The 8,543-nt window shown below is 55.0% G+C and overlaps 1 protein-coding gene across 1 annotated transcript; it reads left to right on the top strand.

The window, feature by feature from the left end:
• Window positions 1-2,385: 2,385 nt before the first annotated feature.
• LOC311376692 (CBP80/20-dependent translation initiation factor-like) lies at window positions 2,386-4,561 on the top strand (the record flags this gene model as incomplete). The annotated part of the gene is made up of 2 exons (XM_084491189.1): window positions 2,386-3,330; window positions 4,262-4,561. Coding segments are annotated over exons 1-2 (1,110 nt in total), but the record flags the coding sequence as incomplete, so codon positions are not given.
• Between the last annotated feature and the right edge of the window lie 3,982 nt (window positions 4,562-8,543).

The following is an 8,543-nucleotide window of genomic DNA, read 5'->3' as shown; positions in this document are numbered from 1 at the left end:
GGGAGCTGGGCAGATCTGGAACTGATGTGGAGGAACTTGGAAATTGTCTCACTGATGTGAGGAGGGTAATGCAGATTTAGTGTGCATTTCTTTGAGAAATTGGGAATAACTTAGCTCTCTTTGAGCTGTGGCTCTCTGAATGCATTTGGGAAGATAACCTTCTCTTCATTCACAGGGCTTCACTGTCATCAATACAAAACATATCAGACACACATGTAGTATATTGACCACATAAGCCATGCGCTTGAAAATGATCTCACTTTTTAATTTATGAGAATAGCTAATTTAGCGTGGGCTCTCAGTCGAGAGTCGAGTTTATCCAGAACATCAGAGTCCAAGTCCAAAAATAACCTCCCAGGGAAGTTCACCAGCAGAACATTTAGTGGGAGACCGTGTAACACAACAATCATGTTATGTCACACGCGCGCGCGCGCTCCCCAGCCCATTTCCCACCATACGATCGCTTCACATATTCTCTCTGAATCATTTTGGCTCCGCTGGGCGGCCCCCGTCTTTTATGTAGCAGTTGCTGCTCAAACGAAATGGAAATGTACACCAGCACCACGTATCAACTATTAAAGTGGACGTCCTGCTCGATGAGCAACACAGCATCCCCGGTCCTCCTCTCTCCCATGGAACGTCCTGTATTAAGAGAGATACACTGACCCGTTTGTTTTCATCGCCTGCAGTCGGAAGGCAATTGGGTGTAGAAATTGGTACCCCATGGTAATTTCATGGCAACTTCAACAGCCGTCTGGGTGTAAAAAAAAAAAAAAAAAAGGCTACTGTGTGGATAAGCACAGGAAATCTAGCTTTCCCTACAGCCGGAATACCTGGGAAACTTTGTCCTGATCTGATGTTTATTTTTCTCCGAATACCACCAGCCATTAAGGTGCAGACGTCACGCGAACGCTTGTCTGTTCCTAAGGCTGGCCGGCTGTCACCTTTTAACTTAATATATATTTCTGTCTCATGTCTCCTCCTCCATGCACGCGTCTCATGTCTATACGCAGTAATAAGTCGCCAGCCTCCTCGAAAACCAGGGCGTTCAACAGCCGCTCTGATTATAATGGTCATTTGGAGAAACAGGCTTGCAGAACAGGTTGTCTTCCAGCGCAGACGCGTCTCAGCCGCGAGTTCACACTCACCTCGGGTGTTCACCGACGGACCAATTAGCGCGCTGAACCCGTCCCCGCCCCGGAGTGTAGGTGTATATAGGTCAGAGCCGACGTCACGCAGCCGCACAATTCTCTGTGGTTCTACTTCACATAAAGCTTTTTTTTTTGTGAATAGAAAGAAAAGAGGGGGGGGGGGGGGGGGGGGGGGAACGCGCTGTATCACCTGAACCGCGGGACGGAATCGAACCCGCTCCTCCAGAGGGGCGTACGTACGGCCTACTCGGTAGCGACCCCCCCCCCCCCCCCCCGGCGCGATGTACTCCGCCACCGAAACCTGCAAAGCTGGAATTTGTAATCACAAGAGACTAAAGACTAAGTCTGAGAAATGGCCACCATACGCAATAGGGTGGTGGTGGTGGTGGGGGGGGGGCGGCCCTCCACCCACCCTACGGTGTGACTAATCCAAGGCAACATATGTCGTGTGTGTGTGTGTGTGTGTGTGTGTGTGTGTGTGTGTGTGTGTGTGTGTGTGTGTGTGTGTGTGTGTGTGTGTGTGTGTGTGTGTGTGTGTGTGTGTGTGTGTGTGTGTGTGTGTGTGTGTTGTCCCGCGAAGCAGCGCGGCCAAATGACAGAGCGGGCGGAGGATGAGGTAACCTCGACGCGCGACAGAGGGACGGCGGGGGCATACTGTAGCGCCGTATGTATGTTGGCTTTGAGTGCGGTTTTGCCGTCTCTACAGCGAGAGAGAGGAATGTCTTAAGGGAGGGATCTTTTTCTATGGCGTTTAGAGAGTTGGAACTCCAGCCGTTCACTTCACGTCGCTTAGGCTGGCTGGCCGGTGGTACAGAGACGGGTGGATTCGAAAACACAGAGACCGGTTTTGTAGCCGCGATGGAAAATAAGGACAGGGTAGAGGAGATGGGACTAGGGACGCAACGCATTGTAGCAGCAGCAGCAGCAACGTTTAAAATGGGGCACTGTAGACAACGTGAATGTGAAAGAAAACACTTTATATACTGCTGCTTTTAGTTTTCTGACTCCATTCCGAAAGGAGTACATTCAATTGAAATTGTTTTTTTTTGGTTTCCGGTTGTTTTTAAAGTAGTACGTGGTTTAAAATGTCTACATTTTATGGGGTTCTTGGTAAGCTGCACAAGGCTAAAATGGAGGAGGCATTAGGGACCAGAGAGGCAGCTTTAGTGTATCCATAGCAGATGGATGACCCGCGCGCCAGCGTCTCACACACACACACACACACACACACACACACACACACACACTGTGACACAGAGGGCTGGTCTCGTCAGTGCGTGCCAGGCTAGCCTCGCGGCGAGAGGTGAGGGGCGTGCATGCCAGACAGCCCCGCCGCCGCCGCCGCCACCACCACCACCACCACTGAGCCATGTGGCTAACTCCGCCCCCCTCTCATTCCAGGAGACAGCAGCGACCACAGGGACCCGGCAAGACGGGCCAGAGCCAGAACCAGAATCAAACGCCCCCTCCCCCGCAGCAGCAGTCCCCGCAGCACCAGAGGGATCAGTCATCCCAGCAGCAGCAGCTCTCCCCGAACCAAGACCACCACCACCAACATCACCACCACCACCACCACCAAGACCACCAGCAGCAGCAGCAGCAGCAGCCCGCCCAGTCGCCGGACCAATCGGGAGAGAGCAGGAACAATGGTAACGGCCGGCCCTTGCGCCAGAACCAAGGCGGGGGCCACCACGGGCAGCGCCACGGGGGCCCCCCTCACCACGGCTACAGCCAGAACCGCCGCTGGCAGTACAACCAGAAGGGCCCGGGCCACGGGCAGGGCAGCCCCACGGGGGACAGGGGGGCCCCGCCCCGGACCCCCACCCCCACCACCCCCGGCAGCGCCGCAACCACCAAAGACAACGAGACGCCCGTGGGCGAGAATGTAAGAATCGGCGACCACGGCAGAACGCCACAACAGGAACCAAAGGACTGGGGCGGCGGCGGCGGCGGCGGCGGCAGGAAATCCCCCCAGGAATCCACTCCGTCCGGGCCCAGGGCCAATCAGAATTCCTGCCGTGACCGGGCGTTCAGTCAGGAGTCCGCCAGCCCCCAGCCGGCGGCCCCGCCGCGACCGCAGAGCGGGGGCAAAGGGGGCGGCGAGGGCCGGTCCGGGTGCCCCAAAGTCACCCTCCTGCAGTCGTCCAAGGAGCGGCTGAGGCGCCGGCTAAAGGACAAGGTAGCGGAAAGTTTTCTTTTTGTCTTGTGTTAGGAACACCTTTTCTAAAGGCTTTGCATTGTGACGCGTGGCCTTTATGTTCAGACGCGTCGCCTAGACATTGTGTATAGCCGTCTTTACCGTAGAGACGTTAGTCTTTCACTTGTTATCTTTTTGCGTCTACATGCCATTGTGCGACGGGTTCCGCGTCGGCGCGAAGAAGAAGAAGAAGAAGAAGCCGTTTTCATCGGGTGGCTAGGTCGCGTCTCACCCTTTTTTTACATGTAACCCACCGTTCTCAAACGAGGCGAACGAGAAGCCGTATAATAGTCGTTTTCTGTTGCTCGGGCCAAGTATAGACGTTTGTGCGGATCGTGAGTGGGGGGGAAAAAGCACAAAGCCATGCAGTGCATAACTGTCCAGACATGGGCATAACTGAATACCTTCCAGCGAACCTTACTCGGAGGGTGGCGCGTACATGCGTGCCAAGTCCTGCAGGCCCTCCTCCTGTCTATTTTCACCATCTGCCTTTTCAGCATCATGTTATGTCACCAAGTTCAAATCTCTTCTGCAGCAACCACCAAAATCGCATTCTTATCACGCACCCAGAAAGCCGGTCCTGATTAATCGTTTATTTCTATATTTGATGCTCGTAGCTGCGGACGTATCAATATTGGAGAATGGCACGCACACACATAAATACTCTACTCATATCTATTTCAAATTTGTTATTTAGCAGATTCTAATATCCAAGAAGTAAGTGCGATATGTAGCTCAAACCAGTGAAACACTTTTTTAAAGAGACAGCGACGGGGGGGGGGTTCGGAAATCTCGTCGGATCAGCTCCACTGACCCGACAGCTCCAGAGCCGTAGACATCAGGGAATCGAACCGAGTAACCCCCCCACCCTGGTACCTCACCCTCTCACCTTCGTCCCTCTTCCCCCCCCCAGGACGAGGCATGCGTGGCGGGCGACGGCGCGGGCTCGCAGCGCATGGACCGCCTGGTGGAGCTGCTGGACAGCATGCGCAGCAACAGCACCGGCGTGGAGCAGCGGCTGGCCTCCTTCATGGAGGAGGCGCAGGGCTCGGCGCGCTGCGAGGAGTCCCTGGCGCAGGTGGTGGCCGCCATCTACGGCACGGCGGCGGCGGACCGCAGCTTCGCCGCCACCGCCGCCAGGCTCTGCGACAAGATGGCGCTGTTCATGGTGGAGGGCACCAAGTTCCGCTCGCTGCTGCTCAACATGCTGCAGGTGAGACCGGGGGGGGGGGGGGGGGTACTGGGGGAGGTTGGAGGGTGTTGGGGGAGGACGGTGGAGGTTGGAGCGGGTTGGGGGAGTGGGGGGTTGGAGGGCGTTGGGGGAGGACGGTGGAGGTTGGAGCGGGTTGGGGGAGTGGGGGGTTGGAGGGCGTTGGGGGAGGACGGTGGAGGTTGGAGCGGGTTGGGGGAGTGGGGGGTTGGAGGGCGTTGGGGGAGGACAGGGGAGGCTGGTGGAGGGGTTGGAGGGGGAGTCCTGGATCTTCTGTGGGGCGGCATTAGCTCAGGAGTAGGGCTGGGCGATCGATCAAATTTTTGATCGCGATTTCGATTTCGGAGTGAAACGATCACCAAACTAATATAATCGAGTTGAAACGATTTTAAAAAATAAATATATATATTTTTAAATAGAAATTGCAGAACAGCTGGATTCATATCTGGACTTTATTTTCTATTTGACCATTTTGTGTATATTTTTAAGGGGAAATTTCAAAGTTCTCATTTACAAAGTGTTTTTTTTGGAGAGAAATTCTGAATAAATGCTTCCAATGTTTCCAAACTCAAAAATAATCGTTTGAATAATCGAGATAATAATCGAGCGGCCCTACTCAGGAGGTAGAGCGGGTTGGCTGGTAACCGCAAGGTTGCTGGTTCGATCCCCGGCTCTTCCTAGCTGAGTTTCGTGGTGTCCCTGAGCAAGACACCACGTCACTCCGCCGTCGGTGTGTGAATGTGTGCCTGAATGGGTGAATTCAGGTCAGTCAACACTGTAAAACTCTTTGGATAAAAGCGCTATATAGGACTATATAGGATAGCTGAGGACCATTTACCATCTTCTTTATTAACAAGGAAATATTGATTGGCCTTGTCTGTGTTAATGCAGCGTGGGTCCATCCTGTTCATTTTGATTGTTTGGCAAGATACATTTCTTTTCCGAAAATTCCCCATCTATGGTTTGATCCGAAGACCCTGCAAACGTTAATACTTGAAATAAAATGTTTGTATTTAGATTTTATTTCAGGGGTAAGTGTGTGTGTGTATGGGGTATCTTTTTGTATTTTCATAGAACCCCCTTCAAGAACCTCCATGAGAGGTTCCAAGAAAATCCTCCAATACCTAGAACGCCGCTTGGCGCAGAACACTGCTTGGCGCTCGGGGAATCCGCTCTCTTCGGAAACCTTCAGCACCACCAGACCCCAAACGGCACACGGGGGTCAAAGGCCGTGTCTCCCTGGCGCCAGCCCTCCGGGGCGGTCCTGTGCACGTCGTGTCACCAAAAGTAACGCAAACGGCCGCGGTAACCTCGATCTAAAGCAGCCGCCTTTTTTGTCGCTTTTTCGAACAACGAGATTCGTGTCGTGCGGTCGTCACCGGAGCGGTGCCAATTTGGCACCACTCCAAAGTGGGGTGGCTCTGTTGGAACTGTGTGCCGCGGGGAGAACGCGACAAAGTCGTCTTTGTAGTGTGTGTGTTATTGCCGTCGGGCGCCTGTGAGCGAGCAGCGGGCCTAGCAGATGGACGTGCGCTGCGCTGCGTGTGTGTGTGTGTGTGTGTGACGCCGGGAAATGTCAATGGGGAAAACCGTCCAATCACCGCCCCTGTCCCTGTCCCCTGCCCCCCCCCCCCCACCACCACCACCGGCACCCCCACCACCACCTCCTCCACCTAAGCTCACTTCCGACCACCACCACCACCACCTCCACCGGCATCCACCTAAGCTCACCTCCGCCCCCCCCCCCCCCCCACGCTTGTATTCCGACAAAAAAACAGTTCCAGACTCCCAGCGGTAATTAAAACAACCCCCAGCCCGTGTATTGTTTTTCGTTCTTCCTCATTCCCCGTCAGCGCCCCCCCCCCCCCCCCCCCCCCCCCCTCCCTCTGAGCTGCATGTTCCCACCCTCCTCGCCTCCTCTCCTCCTCCTCCTCGCCCCCTCCCCTCACCTCCTCCCCTGGCGTCATCTCCCCTCCTGTCATCTCAGAACAGCACGGACCATCGCCTGGTGGGGGGGGGGGGGGGGGAGGAATCGCACACATACACACATAACACACAGCATCCCCCTGACTGTCAGGAGATACGCACAATGGCTAAATGTTTACCGCCCCCCCCTGCTGTGTGGCCACACCCACCTCCTCCTTGCTTCCTTTCTCCCCGCTCTCCTGCTCGGCCTCGTCGGCGAAGACACCCTTGCATTATTTCTTTTGTTTTCAACCGGAGCGAGCGAGCGCGAGCGGCGATGAACCCTTTTCCCTTAACCTTGCCTTCCATCGCTCTGCCCTCCTTTTGTTCCCTTCGTTTTGCCCACCTCCCTTCCTCCCTTGATTCCTTCCTTCCTGGCTAGATGCTGTTTCTCTTCCTCTGTCTCCCCCCCACACTGGCCCCCTTCCCCCCCCACCCCCCCCCCCCCCCCTGTATTTTCGCTGGTTCGGACCCCCTGCCCGCCTGTGACATTTGGGCTTTATGCCTTTTTAAAAAGAGTCTGCATGTCATAAGGGACTACTGGGCTCTGTGGAAGACACACTGAAGCCCATACGTAAGCAATTACCGCCTGTCCGATTTCGTTCATTATGCGTTCAGACAGCACGGCGTACCGACTGCTTAATTGCTTTTGAAATGTCCTCATTTTACCTGCGTCGTGATTTATTTACGGCTTGTTTCTAAAAAAAAAAAAAAAAAAAGTTTACTTATTATGCACCTTCTCACCTGACCCCCAGCTCCGACGTGCCTCTCCGTTCTCCTCTCTGCGTCTACAGGGCTGGTTTCGTTCTCCGTCTCGCCCGCGCGTGGGTTTTAATGAGCGACACGTCCACACGTGAAGTACCACGCTTGTGTTTTAGGATGCATGCGCGAGACCTCTGAAGTTGTTTTGTCGTGTCTGTGTGCGTGTGGGCGAGTGTGCGCGTGTGTGTGGGGGGGGGGGGGGGGGGGGGGGGAGATATCACCCCACTGTCGAGTTGTTTCTCAAAGGTTCATGCTCCGTGTGTGTGTGTGCGTACTGTATCATCGCGCCGTGCCGTGCCGGTAGCGGATACACACACACATGGATGCGTTGGTTCCCGTGTGCGGGCCTCAGGTGTGCGTTGGGTTTATTGAACACCACCGACGTATCGGTCTTCGCGGAGGATGGTTATAAATACTTGATGTTGCATATTAAACCACCCAAACGTGCATTAGGCATTAACCTTTATTAATCCCCTCCGATTGTACTGCCTTAGATCAGCTCACTTTATTGCCCTTTTCTTCTTAAGCAAATTAACATATGCTGATCCTCTTTTGTGTCGGGCAAAAGGAAAATATGGAAATGAGTTGAACACATATTCAAAGTGGAGTGCTTTTAGCGGCAGGGTTAACACATGTACCACCTACTGTAAATTCCATTAAGAGGAGCGTCGAGGGTCATAATGGCGAGCGGTGGCCCCCGCCGGCGCAAACGCTTAACCGCCGCCGCGCACGTGCCTCACGAAACAACGCAGCGGCGCCTAGAGCAGACTCCTCCTACTTTTGGCGTTCAACCATGGAGGCCATGGGAACGCTGGTGGTGGTGGTGGTGGTGGTGGTGGTGGTGCTGCTGCTGGTGGTGGTGGTGGTGCTGCTGCTACTGGTGGTAGTGGTGGTGGTGCTGCTGGTGGTGGGGGTGACGGTGGTGGTGGTGCTGTGCTGGGGTGCTGCTGCTACTGGTGGTAGTGGTGGTGGTGCTACTGGTGCTGCTGGTGGTGGGGGTGAAGGTGGTGGTGGTGCTGCTGCTGCTGCTGCTGCTACTGGTGGTGGTGGTGGTGCTGCTGGTGGTGGGGGTGAAGGTGGTGGGGGTGAAGGTGGTGGTGCTGCTGCTGCTACTGGTGGTGGTGGTGGTGGGGGTGAAGGTGGTGCTGCTGCTGCTGCTACTGGTGGTGGTGGTGCTGGTGGTGCTGGTGGTGGTGGTGGTGGTGGTGCTGCTGCTGCTGCTACTGGTGGTAGTGCTGGTGGTGCTACTGGTGCTGCT

Source organism: Micromesistius poutassou (genome assembly GCF_964030765.1).
Source record: "Micromesistius poutassou genome assembly, contig: SCAFFOLD_1308, whole genome shotgun sequence".
NCBI classification, from domain to species: Eukaryota; Metazoa; Chordata; class Actinopteri; order Gadiformes; family Gadidae; genus Micromesistius; species Micromesistius poutassou.
This window is presented reverse-complemented; position numbering and strand designations above follow the sequence as displayed.